This window comes from Solanum verrucosum, unplaced genomic scaffold (genome assembly GCF_900185275.1).
Source record: "Solanum verrucosum unplaced genomic scaffold, falcon-dt-bn FXZP01000154.1, whole genome shotgun sequence".
In the NCBI taxonomy this organism is placed as follows: domain Eukaryota; kingdom Viridiplantae; phylum Streptophyta; class Magnoliopsida; order Solanales; family Solanaceae; genus Solanum; species Solanum verrucosum.
The window spans coordinates 914,882-931,709 of NW_026020217.1; the positions used below are offsets into that span (position 1 = coordinate 914,882).

The following is a 16,828-nucleotide window of genomic DNA, read 5'->3' on the forward strand; positions in this document are numbered from 1 at the left end:
TTTTGATCATCATTTGTTAAGTTGTTGAGTAACAAAAGTAATGTAGTGCATTCATTGTTGTTCATGGGATGTAGATTGATGTTTTAAGTTCCTCGTTGTTTGGTTTTTTCGACTTCATTACAACAGGGAGATGGAAAGAGTTCTCAAAAAATTGAGGGGATTTGCAATTACTACCATAAAAAGATCAACGAAAAGTATTCAGAATAGACGACAGAGGAAGAAGCATGGGCGTGAGGAAGTACTTGGTACTACGATCATTGAGGAAACAATACCTAACCCCGATTTGAAGTTACAAGTTGGAAATGACATAGTGAAGGAGAATCATGATTTAAGGGTTCATGTTGGAGATGACATAGTATTCGAGATACTAACGTGGCTCCCTTACAAGTCTATCATGCGATTCAAGTGTATTTCTAAAGCTTGGAATACTTTGGCACAACATGATCCCAACTTTATCAAGTTACATATTGTTCGTTCTCATGCGTATTTCCTCAGCCACCCACCTCTTCTTTGACCTAGGTATTCATCACCAAAAAATACCTTAACACATATGAAAAATGCTCTTTGATATCAGATGGTGATGTTGCTATCATTTAGTTTTATGATTGTAATTTGCAAAATGGTGTGAGAAGGCAGACTTTGTTTTAGCAACAACGAACTTGTGTAATGCATACCTCTTTTTTTGTATCGTTGTGTTTATGTGAAGTCCCCAGACCATACGCGTGGGATTACACTGGATATGTTGTTGTTGTGTTTATGTGAAGTTCATGAAGCACTTGATGCAGCTAAGTGACAACTGTTCAGCAAAAATTTGCAGAATGAATTCCCCTGCCTCTTCGAAACTCATAATGCAGACTTATTAAAGCTTCAGGATGTAATATGCTTGATTCTAGTTCAAGGTCATATATGTATATTGTTAGAACAAGAATGATAATAGTACAAGGAATTCAAAATAAAAAAACTTGTTCGGCTTAGAGGCACGTTAATATGTTTCTTGAAGATAGTAGGAGTCTCTCTCACGAGCAAACGAAGAATAAATAACAACTCTATATGTGGGATTCAACTAAGCCACAAAACATGTAGCATTCAAGAATGTTGTTCTTCCATTCTTGACTTGGTGATTTCACCTTTTGATTAACGTCTCACAAATATTTCTCAAGGGAAAGTAGTTATGACTTCTGAGTGCTTATCTTTTCAAACAAAAGAACCTCTATTTTTGGACAAAAGTTTTGAAAGAGAAGACTTTTAATTATATTATATTTATAATGTAAAACTAAACCAAAGATGATTGTTACAATTCACATTCATGTATTTTGTATGTTTTTCGGTAAAAAAGTTTTACAAGATGAATTTGTTTCAAAATTAATTGAAATACTAAGTCTTACATATAACAATACTTGTCTTGCCCCCAAATCTAAACATGTCTATTTTTGCAACATATACAAAAATAGAGAAAAATAAATGAAGGGATAATTATCTAACTAAACAAACTTAAACACTACATTTACCAAACTTAACAAAAGTTTTAAAAATTACCAAATGCAACAAGAGTTTTTTTAAATTCGCTATGTATCAATGATCTATATACCAGAGATATAATAATTTGCTTTGTATCACTGATATAGAGTGAATTTTAAAGACAAGGGGTGTACATTGAGAGAGCTACATCATTCCTATGCCCTAAGAAGTTGTCGCTACGTTTGATAATTAATATACAAACTAAATCGCTATTTTGGTAATTAGGCCTCAAACAATCTCTATTTACGAAAATTCCAAAAGTATGAAGGTGACACTTACATTTTTACGCTTGGAGCTTATGCCCCAAATTCTAGGACTTACTCTCTATGAATCTACGTCTTTAATTTGCACCCTGAAGCATTTTTTGGTACGCCTGCCCCGAGACTCGCCCCAAAAAACGTTTTTGAAAACACTGGGTGACACCTTGAGCAATTTCTTGCTTGGATTGAGGCAAATACATCTCATTTGGGCCTAGATTCCTTTTTGTGGGCTTTCTTCTTAGTTGCTCTAGGCCTTTGTCATCTCTGGCCTACCAGAAATGGTTTTTTTTTTCTAAACAAAAACACTGGTAACCCAAACATCACTTTAGCTACTATTAACCTTTATAATTTCATCTTCTCAATAGAAAAATACTTTAATCTTTTTCTCGTAAGAAAATAATGTGATAAGTATTTATGCATTTTTAATTAGAAGTCTCATATTCAAATTTTGGGTATGAATAGCCCTTGTTAAGGAACATGACTCCTAATCTAATCGAGTTTCAATGCAGATATTGACCTAGAAAAAAAAATGCCGAGAAATTAAGTATAGATTCTTCATTAATATATGGGTCCATTAAGTAATTATAATTTAATGCTAATAAAATTAGATTGGTTTTTAAAAAAATTGAAAATTTGATATATACACTCCCCTAAAACCCCGTGACAAATAATCAATTGTTTTTTTGCACCCTAAATTATGGTCGATATTACTATCACAATTCTAGGGCCCATTGTTATAGGGTTTGTCTCTTTCAAACAAATGACACTTTCCCTTTAAGTACACAAACAAGAAAAAGATAATTTTCTATTATGAGTTTAATTATATTGACTGCTTAAACTTGTAGACGTCTATAATGTTACCAGTCAATTATAGATGTCTAAAAGTGTGTGGCGGGATGAATAAAATCATTATATTTTTAATCAAATATTTCATATTCAAGTCATTCTAATGAAGAAACTTTAATAAGGAGCATTTTCTTTCTTAGTAAATTTTATGTGATATAAATTGTAAATGAAAAAATAAAAATAAAAACAAGTATAATATGTTACAACCCGGTCAAAGAAATCTCCATTTAATTAACTTGATTTCATACGCAAAATACAAACAAGAAATTCATCTTTTATGGTGTAGCTCTTGGGTGTCTGATCAAACGTTTCGAATGTGAGTTTATGTAAATTTAAATTAATTGAACCACTAAATTATTATACAATAGTCTATTTATCAATTTACTTTTTTTAAAAAAAAGCTCTATTACCGGAAGACAAATCACTATTTAATTAACTTGACCACTCATATACACAATCTAGAGTCAAAATTTGAAGTTTATGAGAAAATTCTAATTCTTTAAAATTAATGAGACGTTCTAAATTAATAATATGTACATATTCAATTGCTTACTACAAATTCAAAATTTGAATCAAAATTATTAAATTCATCAAAATTGTAACCAACATACTAACTCCGCCCCTCACACTATATACCAAAAAGATGTTATGTAACATCAATCTTTGTCATTATAATTGGAAAACAGCGTAGCAATTATAAGTGTCATCATGTGCAGGCCTTATTAACCCAATCATATATATATATATATATATGATTGCCAATTTTTCAAGAAAATTAAAATACACAATAACAGTTAAAAACCTCCTACTGGAATTTGATATTTTGACATATAAATATATATATATTCTAAAAACAAGTAAATAATGACAAAAAAAGTCAAAGATTTCATTTTCAGTGGTCCAAATTTAATGGAACTATGAAAGCTAATTAAGCCACTAGAAAAAAATAATTCCATTTTTATTGGTTAGTTCATAAAGTGGGGTGGTATGAGAATTCTAAGTGAAAAACTTAGTGGGAAGAATATATTTGGAATTACTAACAATGCCAAATACAATAAACAAAAGTACATCTTTCCTTTAAGTCAAAGCATTATGATTTTAGACGATACGTGTTAGGATCAAATGCTTATTATTATTATGTCAAAAACTATACTCTAGTTGATAGTAAGAATGTAACTTTTTAATTTTTAATTAAATTAACCAAGCAAACACTATGTTCGATCACGATTTCGACTTGGGATACTTCCAACCCCCCTTATGCAGAGGTTGATATTACCCAACAATTCTCCTCCCAACACCTATCTCATGCAATATGTTTCTTTGGGAATCGAACTCATAACATTCTGTCAAAATTAAGCTATAGCTTATAGTTCAAATTACTACAAAGTACACCTTTACACTCAAATTATTTATCGTTTTAGATGCGTTTTAAAAAATATTAATTAATTTGTTTTTTGATATTTTACTTTTACTTTTGTCTTAAAATATGGTTTTTCTTCATTAAATATTTTTTTTTGTTTATATGTCATCATCCTATCATTAAAATATTTGTAGACTTGGGGAACAATTAAGATCAAAGATAAAATGGGAAAATAATAACTAATTTCATCTTAACCTTTTTAAATGAAAAATACTTTGAAATAACTATTTTAAAAAATCACGACGAATAATTTGAGACAAAGAAATTAAATTATAAATTATATGTTGATGAGATGTAAAAAAAAAATGCCGATAATTTTATTATTTTTATATTTCACTTGAGTGTTCAATACCCTCCTTAAGACTTTAAACAATTTACATTTGTATCGTATAAAATTTATTAAAGAAAGAAAGCATTCTTCTTAAAAAAAAATCATTTTCAAAATTCGAAATCGAGCCCCTAATTTAAAATGGAAGAATTGTATAAAATAGCAAACTATTAATTCAAATTAAATGATATAACCACAATTTCATTTAATTGTAATCCATAGCAAACACTTGCCATTTGCCTCTCTCCCCAGAGAATCTCGCTCGCCACTCTCCCAGATTCGCTCGCCTCTCTCACTTTATACAAACACAAATGTATAAAATGTGTTTGAATAAAGCGAGAGAAAATTGTATATACAAATATAAATACATATATTTTCGTCCTATACACTTATAATTATACAAATTATACAGATCTTTCTCTACCAGTTCTCTTTTGCCTTTCTCTCTTTCTCGCTTTATACAAACACAAATTATACAAATTACAATGTTAATTTGTGTTGTATAAAGCGAGAGAGAGATTTGATATACAAATATTTTATTTCGATTTAATTATATACAAATTCAAATTTTATGCAGATATACAAACACAATCATTGATACATATACATAGTAGGTTCATATATACAATTATCTAACCGATATACATATACAATCGCTGCGCTTTTATACAAATGAGAGGTCTGCCAGCGATTTATACAAATTTGATGCTTCATAGCAAACATAAAATTTGCTATGAAGCGCAATTATGCAAACTATAAATATAGCATACAAATATGATTTTTATGTTTCTAAACCTAAAATTTACTCATGAAAAATTGAGCATTATATCCATCCTACCACATTTTCATCTTAACATTGTACCGTAAACGTAAACAAACAAATTATTGTATAGTGATAGTCTCATTCATGTAAAATTTGGTTTGGATACACGTCACGATATCATCTAAATTTACTACTAGTATTAATCATTTAAATGTGAACATGATATTGTTTGATCTCTTTTCTCTTTTCTTTTTTTCCAATATTTGTTATGGTATCATTATCAATACTTTTTGTTCTTCTGTCTTGATATCAAAAAGAAGGATGTTGTTTAGTGGATGACACTTTTTTTTTTTAATTTAGTTTTGTGTATGAAAAAAAAAAATTGACACCAAATGCTTCCCTCGGCTCTACATGATGCAAATCTAAATTAATAAAACTTTAATAGATACTGAACATCGAATGAAAAATTAAAAATGTTCTTAGTTAATGTTTATATTATTACTATTACTTAACATCTAAGCTTCTTGCATCTGTGTACTGATAATTTGTATCTAAAATAATATTTATATGATTTTTTAGGAGTAAATTAAAGCTTTCTTCATTAAAATTCAATCCCTTAAAAACAGGAAAATCTTTAGAATTCCTACGTAACTGATTGATTAGCTTTCATTTCGTCTCTATTAATCATCAAATAAAAATGTGATTAATTCGTTATCTTTTCCTTAAATTACAATTTTCAAATAGAAATTAATTAAGTGGGAATTTCCTTACGTTAAAATATTACTTCCTTGAAAATTAAAAAAGCATTTGGCAAGTTGTTTCTTCCCAAGATTTGTGAGTTGTCGAGTCATGTTCGATTGGTCAATATATTTAATTTTTTCTTTTTTATGATAATACAAAAATAAGTAAAAATCTCACGTATTTTGTTAGAATTTTTTAAGTTAGTACTTATTAAGTCATAAAACTTAGTAAAGTTAATTTTTCTACACTCAATTCTTATCCTAAGTGAGTCGTGTGAAATGAGTGATCAGCACTGTAAAGCAAAAATACCAAATCAATCAATTGTTGTGGCCATTACTAAAAATAAAAAATATTTCTTGTTAGAAATTTCCTGAAAAGTATTTAGTGATTATTTTTATAGATATTTTAATTGAATAGGTGATGGAAAAAAATAGTAGTGTTTTTGTACGTTGAAAAAATTAGGAAGCTTTTCAGTATTTCGGTGAGAATCTATTTTGCTATTACTATTGTTTTCTTCTTCATTATTTTCAGTATGACTTTTTTGTCACCATATACATTTGCTTTACATACTTGATTTTTTATATGTTTTACTTGAGCCGAATATATCCCTTCTACATTCACAACGGAAGAGTAAAGCTACGTACACACTATCTCTCTTAAACCCCACTCGTAAAATGTTACTCTAGTTCATACATTTTTTTGGAAATGTTTTTTCTGTGTTCGGTAGCATTTTCGAACTATAGTCTAAAGTTTAGAGTAGAAAAAAAAAACAATAAACACAAATCCAATAAAAAGAAAAAAAAAAACATATCTTACTTTTCATTAAGTAGATTAATAATTTCCCTCCTTTATTCTCATATTTATACATACATCTCTTATCTATAATCAAGTAAGTACCACTAATATATGCTAATCAAATACTAGTTACAAATTATGAACTTAATTAAGCACAAATTCCTTAATACTTCATGTCATGAAGTTCATGAACATCAGCATAACCCTTGATTCCATCATCAACAACTATTCTAGTCTTATACTGATATCGACGAGCAACGTATAGAAAATAGAACAAATTCAACACACCTAACCCCGCGATAAGATAGTAGTAATTGTCTACCCGACCCTCATTAATATCATTCGTTAACCAATCTGGATGTCCATGCCCTCCTGTAGTATTATGCAAAAGGTTCACTAGTAAACTGCTTATATAACTTGCACCAGCAACTGTGCAAGAAAACAGAGAATTAGCCACACTGCTCATATTTTCAGGGAATTCCTTATTGTAAAACTCAATCTGTCCAAGTATGTTAAAAGCCTCGGCGAATCCCATTAATACTAGTTGTGGAGCTAACCACATGACTGTAACAGGTGCAATCCCATCAGGACTATTATGAGTTATCGCGGAATTTCTTCTTGCCTTTTCAGTTATCCCTGCTACAACCATTGATAAAATTGAAAAAACCATCCCAATTCCAATTCTCTGTAACAATGTGATCCCACCTTCGATTCGTGTTATTTTTGTAACAGATGGCATGATGAATCGATCGTAGACTGGTAACCATATTCCTACTGTGATCATCGATATTACAGAAAGGGAACCTGGTGGGATCTGGAAATTAGGGCCGAGGTGACGATCCATTTTTAGAGCTCGTGAGATTGTGAATGTGCCCTGTTGTCCAATCGCTGTGAAACATATAATTCCTGCTGACCAAATTGGGATTATTTTGAGTATGCATTTCAATTCTTCGATTTGCTGGATACTGCATAGTCTCCATTTGTTTGAACAAGTACCATCTGTGTTCACTTCATCCTCCATCACTATAGCTGCTTTGTTCAACCACCTGGTTGATCAATAGAACAATAGTATTAACTGCTGCTAATGTGCATGGAGCGGCTCAATAGAATGAGTGACCTAAAGTCAAAATTGTGTAAAGTATATTTATTATTACCTGTACTTATGGGTTAGAGGGAGTTTCTTCACAATGGACCATTCAGGTAGCAACGGATCATAAAAGACCCCGTTACTCTCACATTCATCAGGAAGCATCAGCTTGCGTTTCTTGTAAGACGCGACAAAAACTTGAATGAAGCTCGAGAAAATGCTTCCTTGAGGCTTGACATAAACGTACACTTTTGTCCCGATGAAAAATAAAATGATAGACAGGAAAATGAGTATCGTAGGGATACCGAATCCGAGTACCCAGCTCACAGAATCTTGAATATACACCACAACTGTAACTGCAATTATCAAAACCAATGTAAATGAAGTGTAATACCAGTTAAAGAAACTAGCAATTCCTTTTCTTCCTTCATCTGTTGTTGAATCAAATTGGTCTACACCAAATGGGATACTACAAGGCCTTATTCCAGCAGATCCAATGGATAAACATCCTAGGCCCATTACTAGAAAGCCCATTTGTGAATTGTTGGGCTTCTTGCATTCATGTTGGCCCATTTTGCAAGGAGGAGGGTGTAGCTTAGGTAACCAAGGTATCATGGTTAATGCCAACATTCCCTGTCAAATAATCAAAAAGAAAATTAATTACATATAATGTCGAATGGATACTATGTTGTCTACGCTAGTCTCCTTATGTAATGACTCTTAATTATTAATTACTAAAAATAAATAAATATTTACATAATTAAACTAATATTAATTGATAATAATAATAATAACAGCTAACTTGTAATTGCATATTAAATTTAATAATAATTCTAGTGTCATGTCTCAACCTAACTGAAAAGTATATACTTTTAATAATTGCAAAGTTTCTTTTCTTTTTTTGGGGGGGAAATGGACACTTTGTGCATGAATTGAGTGGTACATACCCTTATCTTCTGGTGAAAGCGCATAAAAAAGCAAGATATTATTTGAGAAATAATATAAAGTAAATATTGTTTCACTTTATATATCCTGGTTGTTATTTAAAGAGTCAAAAAATATTTTTTAAAATATTGGAATTGCTTGTTAATTATTATTATTTATAGTACATATTATGTAGGTTTTAAGTGGGCATTTGAAAATAAAAATATGAAAATTTAAGAAAATAATAATATCTGTTAAGACTTTTTTTATAGTTCAAAACAAAAAAATTATTGAGACTTTTTATCATGTTTACCTTTTATTTAATGAGGCTCGCTCTTAACTACTCTAGAATAATTTAAAAATAATCAGAAGGATAATACCAGAGAAACGTAATATACCAACAATTCATTTAATATGGACTAAAAGGAGCACTAGAGAAAATGTAACGTACCAATTCATTTAAAATGGACTAAAAAGGAGCACTAAAGAAAACGTAACGTACCAACAACAACAATCATACCAGTAGAATTCTAGTGAGGTCTGAAAGGGACAGAAAACGTGACGTACCATCATTTCGAAAACGGAGGCAAAAGCAATAGTCCAAAATCGACCAATATATGCATCGCAAATAAAAGCACCAAGTAATGGTATGAAATTAGTAACGCCACCCCATATATTAAGAACATTGGAGGCAGAAACTTGGTCCAAATGAAACACTTCTAATAAAAATTGCATAAAATTTGCCAACAACCCTATTGATGCCAATCTCTCAAATGTCTCATTTCCTACCAAAAATAATAAAAACGTATTAATAACTCAACATTAACTTCACCTACAAATGAACTAACAACTTAGTCAAATATGTCCACATAAAAAAACGTATACACTTAAATAAACATTTTATTAGCTGTCATTTTGAAAATTTTCTATGTATGCATTAAAAACAAACTTAGATATTTAGGTGTATGAATTATGAATTATGATTAATTTGAGCTTAATTATCATAAATCATATCGATATAAATAGTGTGATCAAGATTCACAAAGAGTTTTTGAAAGCTTCAAGCTTAACAAATAGATTATTTTTTTCATCTATTTAAACTTCGATGGATAAAGTACTTATCGCTACTCTACACTGAAGTCATAAATTTTAATTAAAAAGTTAAAAGACAAAAAAAATGCAAAACTTGTGTAATGAGAGTGTTAATACACCTAACTATTCAAGTGAATCAATAATTTCTATAAACAGAAAAAAAATTATTAATTATTTATATAGTATAACTTTTCGACAAAAGAATTTATTTGAGCTATGTATATATTGACACTATCCATACTTGAGTGGATGAGAAATAATAGGCATCAAATAACCAAAAAATGTGCAAGTTAAATAATTGAGCGTCTAAGTTGATTCGAATATCAGAATTATTATAAAAAGAAAAAGATAGAAGCTTTTGAAAGAAAGATCAATAATAATCACCTAGAACATAAGGCATAGCTCTCCATCCACCGGGCTTTCTCCGGCGTGTTTTGGACGGAGAATCACTACCGGAGGTCTGTTTTTCCTCATCGGAGACACCATTTTCCGGCAAGGGAGAGGACATTGAAGACTTGTTATTTTTTTTGTCCTCCATAATGATATAATATATAGTACTATATCTTTATTTTCTTCTTATTGTGTGTTTTTTTTTCTTATAACTAGCTAGGAGTTATATAAATATATATATAACTACACTAGTACAATATTTTCTTTTAATTGATGACTACTTCATCTCTTGGTATTTATAGACAAAACTTTATTTGATGAGACAATTACATGCATTATTGTGAGAATTAAATGGCGTGTATGATTTTTAGACTTCTGGGAAGGTACAAGATAAATGATTGTGTGGCTTACGTATGTTGAGTAAGGTAGACTGATATTTATGACCACTTTTTCTTTGTATTAATAATAAATTGGTAGAGCGGTGTTGGGTTTAAGTAGGAAAGAAAAAAAAATCTCTCATTAATAGAAGAAAGAAAAAAAATTGTGTTATTATATTAGAAAACACTTGAAAGTTGGCTTTTAAAGGGTTAAGTAGAGGGTATCACCCCTCGTGCCGTCGTCGTTCACTTGGTTTCATTTTGATTTTGACAAATGATGTGATTGACTGAAGGGTTAAGTAGAGGTTTTGTGTGATTTCATTGTTGAGTTTTGAGTTCACTAAAGTTATTGAAGTGTGAGGTATTGTTACTTCGTTAATAGGGATATTTGTTTTATCCTTGGAGGAAATAATCCACAACCCCAGGTTGAGGGGATTGAATTTCTTAAGGACGTGCACACAGTGAATTCTCTAGACTCGGATGATTTTTTTCTTTTCATCCTAAAAATATTTTTGGTTTACTATTATGAAAATAGGAGATTATAGAAACTAATTTTTATATGGTAAGATTGCAACAGTCTATTAAAAACAACTTTTTTATTTTTAAATAAAATTGCATACATATATTATTTTTTAAAAATTTTAGTGAATATATTATTATTATTGTTATTATAGTTGTTATAGAGGGATTTACTATTATACATCTATATAACATCATTCCTTGATATTCTTGTTTCAAGAAAGACGGACGGCATGATTAGAACTAAAGGACTTGAATCAAAAAGTTAATTATGAAATAAAGAATAAAAGCACAAAGAAAGTGACAATAATAAAGTAGAGAATTCATGAACTAATACTATTTTCTCGGTCCCATTTTATGTGAGGTAGTTTGACATGGATTTAAGGAAAAAAATGAAGATTTTTAAAATTTGTGGTCCAAAATGAATGATATAAATTTGTGTTGCTGTAAATCATTTCACTAAAGGTAAAATAGATATTTTATAATTAAATTGTTATTTAAAATAGAAATATTTCATTCTTTTTTAGATTAACTAAAAAAAATAAAAATAAGTCACATAAATTGTCTAAGGAGACCAATTATTAGTGAAGATTGGTTTTAGCCTTTTAGGAATCACGAGAGCAAACTAAAATCAAGAAAAAAAACTAAGGAGTTGGAACTTGAATTAGTCATTTAAATATTTTCAAAAATGAAAATTCCTTCCGTCTCATATTAATTAATCGCATGCATATTAAGAAATCATAAACAAGAAGATAATTTTATTAATTCATCCCTTAAAAAATTTCTTAGAATTTTTACAAACAAATGTGAACACTTTTAAAAGGAATTAATTGCAAGGATAATATAGGAAAAATATAATTAATATTTTCTTAATTCGGTAAGGTGGTCAATTAATATGGGAAAATTATATTTTTAGAAAGATGATCAATTAATATGGGACGGAGGGAGTAGTATGTAACAGTAAGGATAAAATAGATATAATTGATAAATTATCTCTTAATTTTCTAAACTGAACAAATAAAATTGAACATACTATATTTAATATTTTGGAGAAGTAAAATGAACAGAGAAAATATATAATAAAAACATGCACAAAATTTAGTATTTCATTTTTAATATTATAGAAAATACTAACAAAAGATATGCATACTAACTACGAAAATCAAAATTATTTGATATTTTTGGTGGTTGTAACTTAAATCATTTATTTATTTGAAGGGGTGCATATATCACTAAATGCATTTTGCCATTTGAAATTGGAAATTGGAAAATGCTGTTACAACTAAATACATTCCCTTCGCTCATTTTTATTAATTAGTATTTTATATATTTTACACGTTTTTAAAAATATTATACTAATATAAGTATTTTATCATAGTATTTATATCAATTGGTATGTTGTTTCTAGTTCTTAAAAAATGATTTGATAAATAAGTAATATTGAAGGTAAAATAAGAAAAAAAATTATTTTTTTTCTAATATGTTGATGAAGATAAATAAAAGTAAAAATCCAACTTCCAAATACTGAAAAAATAAAAATGAATTAAGGAATATAAATAAATAGTTCGTGTAATAATAACAAATAAAACATTTTTTATTTTACTCGTGCAAACTCAATTAATCATCACCCAATTTGGGGGGGGGGGGGGATAATTACCACAATTTAATAAATACTACTATTAAATTTATATTTTTTTAAATACCTAAATTATACTACTCGAACTACGGTAACATATGACTACCCAACTATCCTAATCGTCGATCAACCTCCATACTTTCCTATCTAGGATTATATCATCAGTCAGTTAAAATTGTGTCATATCCCCCCCTCCCCCCTCCCCCCCCCCCCAACTCGACATACTTTTACATGTTCTAACTCGTGTTATAGTTAGCCTCTTACACTTTTTCACTAACATATTCTCGTATCTCCTTTTCACATGTCTGAATCATTTTAATCTCGCTTTTCTGTTCGACGCGAAGGACATATGCTAATGCCAGACATCCATCTGAAACGATATTTGTCCCATTACATCAACTTTGGAACGACACTAAAACATGCTAACATTTGGATTTTGTTCCATATACTTACTATTAATATAGCTGGCATGCATATATATCTAGAAAGTAGAAATTATATAATATAATATACTGTGGTCCACTTCACATTCCATCTTTCATTCATGATATAATTAATTAATATTCAAAGCAAATATCTTCAAAATGAAATAATGTATAGTTCAAATCTTGAGCAGAATAATTTGAGAATATTATGTATATTATATTTTAATGGAAAGAGCTAACATGTATCAATTGAATACTGATTATTAAGTTAAATTTAGAGTTTTTGCCTAAAATCATTTCTGAAGTATGATCTAAACCTAAAGTACATCCTTGTGTTATATAAGTGAACAAAAAATATTCTTGCACTATTCAAAAAGTTGCAAGATTCATCCTTTTGTCTATTTTTTTTAAGGAACTCATGCCACCAACAAAAAATGTGTCAGGTCGAATGAATATATGTATACATGGTTAAGATAGTCAAGTTGGGTGGTTTTTTTAATCTTTAGAAATTGAGGGCTTAAATCATATTCAGACAAAATATATTCAAATTCTAAATATTCTTTGTAAAAAATATGTCCAAATACAACTCCAACTTCAAAAATTTCAAATAAAGTAAATTATTATTTAATTTTCACAACAAAACGCCTACATAATTTCACTAAATTTTCAGTATTTTTATATATTGTATAAAATGTGAATTGCATTGTATATATAGTATATATGTGCTATATATATTTTTTATTAAAGAGAATCTCTAAATAGTTGCACATAATATTTTTAAAATGAATTTTTCTCATAATCTTTCTAATCATCGGAACCTACTGTATAATAATTCAAAACTTATGTATTGTTGCAAGTCAAATTACTTGATGATGCTAAAAACATATAAACTAACAACACACAAAATTTAAATTATGAGAATAAAATATTTATTTTCTATCCATATCCTTATTCTTTGCAGGTAACATTGATCTTCTCGTCGTAATTAAGACATGATCAAATTAAAAAAATATTTTTTTGATTCAATCAGTTTCTTAATAAAAATAGACTGAAGGATGATTCTTGTTATTTTTTAGATAGTATAAAAATATTTTTTGCTCACTTAGATAATATAAAAATGTACATTATATTTGAATCATAATTGAAGAATAACTTTAGCTAAAAAACTCTTAAATTTACGTAGTATGCAAGTGTAATAAGTAGCCCACAATGTCATTGAATTTGTGATATTTCCCATGCATACATATTATCCAAATTAGGCACACCAGTCAAGGCTTAAAAAAAAAACTATATAGTATTATTATTTGTTATTCATATATGATGTATCACAATCAAAGTTTATCTCTATATGTAAAATCTTTTTTCCTTTCTCTTTTTATAATTTCAAAGAGTTATCTAGAGATTTTGCTCTATAGTATTTACATCGTTGGTGGTTTATGATATTACACGTATCTCTCTTACTTTGGTTTCTGTTTTGTAATCATATTTCTTTAAATCTATTAGAAATCAATATAAAATAATTATGATTTGATAAATATGAAAAAATTGATATAAAGAAGGGTAAATTTGTTAAGTCGTAATTGATTTATATTTATTTTCAAAATGTTTAAAGAATAATTACAAAAAATATCAAAATAATGAAAATAGACGTAATATCGTAAATCATAGAAAAAATAAATATTATAAAGTGTAACCGAAAGAAAGGTCTACGAGATTATCCTTTTAAAAATAAAATAAAAAACTAATTAATTTAACATATTTGGAGTAGTACGTAGTTGACTTACAGTATATTTTATTTTTGAAAAAAAGTCAATTTTAATTGTAAGACATCCAACAAAATAATACACCACAAAAGTATATTAATTCTTTATATATACATATGTATATACATATGATATGCACATGTTATACATAATTTATGTATATTTTTTTGTATACGTGGTTAGCGGTTGTAATTATTTTTGACGAACGCTGTTATTTTTCTAATTTTAAATTACTATACCACGATGTTGAATGCCACGTCGGAACACTTGGAACTTCACTACCCAAATTAGAGAAATTACAATTAACAAATCCATAATCCCATTGACATAATAGTGAATTGGTGATCAACATTCAATCAACATATAGTGGGCTGCTTTTTTAGTAGTCGAAGAAAAAATTTTGCACTAAAATTGCTAATATGTGTTGTTTTGTTGTATTTTCGTAACGTAGGAGTAAGACTGCGTACATTCCACTAATATATTGTTATTATATATATCTTCAAAGGTCAGAGTCAGAGCTACATATATTTAAGGGGTGTCGATTAACACTTCTTTGTCGGGAAATTTTTCTGTGTAGCAAGTTTAATTTATTTTATATATATATATTGCATATTGACACTCCTTGACTTTATGCGATTCTACCTTTTATATTTTAACACCCCTTAATTGAAATGTAGCTAATTACATTGTATCCATGTGTATCAATGATTAATCATAATTGAAATCGCGTGAATATATTGGTCGATTTTGGACTATCGCTTTTGCCTCCATCTTTGAAATGATATTATCTCCGTCTTCATACTTCCTATGTCCCAATTTACATGATTCACTAATTTTTTTGCTTTTTCATAATGGTCTTAAAACTTTATTTGTTGTTTTATTTGATAGGGAATGCTGGCATTGACCATGATACCTTAGTTACCTAAGTTTCACCCTCCTCCTTGCAAAATGGGCCAACAATGCAAGAGGCCCAACAAGTCACAAATGGGCTTTCTAGTAATGGGCCTAGGAATTTTGTCCATTGGGTGTGGTGGAATTGGGCCTTGTAGCATCCCATTTGGTGTGGACCAATTTGATTCAACAAGTCACATATGGGCTTTCATTGGTATTACACTTCATTTATAGTAATTTTGAAGGTGCTTTGTAGTACTGTGCTCATGTTCTTATCTCTCATTTTATTTTTCATCGGGACGAAAGTGCATGTTTATGTGAAGCCTGAAGGAAGTACTTTCATGTGCATCGTTAAAGTTTTTGTCGCGACTCACAAAAAGATGTACACTTAAGCTTTCAGATGAGCGTGAGAGTAATGAGGTCTTTTATGCAATTTGATTAGTATATTGTTCCTTGTTAATTCTAGGGATATGCTTAAGTTGATTTCTTAGAGTAAAAGAAGTTAACAATGTTAAATAAAAGTCATATTTCTTATTTGTATCTGTTGAGATTTTCAATTTAATTCAATTTAAGTAGAAAATTCTCTTTATGAACTTGTAAAAATCACCCCCCCCCCCCCCCCCCCCCCCCCCCATGAAAGTTATCTACATGAGAGATAATTTTCTTTGATAACATAGTCCAAAAACATTTACCAACTTTAGTTAATTAATAAATAAAAGAAATGAAAGTATTTGATCCACGCATTAAATTTGGTATACACTTTTTTTCTTTACAAACATTATCCTCTTAAGTAAAAATATCACATGAGAATGCAGGAATCACACAACACTACACTTCTGATCAATAAAATAAAATAAAATAAATTGAGGTAAAATATTTTTTTTAATGTGAAACTCTATAGAAAATTATAATACATTTTTCCTAAAAAAAAGTTAATCTTTAAACTTATATCTATGTGATATTTTAAATCCTTACATGGCTTGATCAAAAAAGGTAATATTTGTATATTATTTCATTTGACTCCACATTCGTTATTATTCCAATGGCGAGGAA

At 28.9% G+C, this 16,828-nt stretch overlaps 1 protein-coding gene across 1 annotated transcript; it reads right to left on the minus strand.

The window, feature by feature from the left end:
* Positions 1 to 6,799: 6,799 nt before the first annotated feature.
* Positions 6,800 to 10,431, minus strand: LOC125830731 (protein NRT1/ PTR FAMILY 2.13). Its single transcript, XM_049509898.1, has 4 exons — positions 10,159 to 10,431; positions 9,250 to 9,467; positions 7,826 to 8,391; positions 6,800 to 7,717 (listed from the first exon to the last, which is right to left on the minus strand). The coding sequence occupies exons 1-4, from the start codon at positions 10,310 to 10,312 to the stop codon at positions 6,835 to 6,837; spliced, it is 1,821 nt and encodes a 606-aa protein (XP_049365855.1). The 5' UTR covers positions 10,313 to 10,431; the 3' UTR covers positions 6,800 to 6,834.
* Positions 10,432 to 16,828: the final 6,397 nt, after the last annotated feature.

Bases quoted from the DNA above. Each gene is read 5' to 3' on its own strand.
- LOC125830731 (XM_049509898.1), bottom strand. From the start codon at position 10,312: ATGGAGGACAAAAAAAATAACAAGTCTTCAATGTCCTCTCCCTTGCCG. The intron at 9,468-10,158 runs GTGATTATTATT...TATTTTTGGTAG, and splicing joins AGCTATGCCTTATGTTCTAG to GAAATGAGACATTTGAGAGA. The intron at 7,718-7,825 runs GTAATAATAAAT...TTGATCAACCAG, and splicing joins CCTCTAACCCATAAGTACAG to GTGGTTGAACAAAGCAGCTA.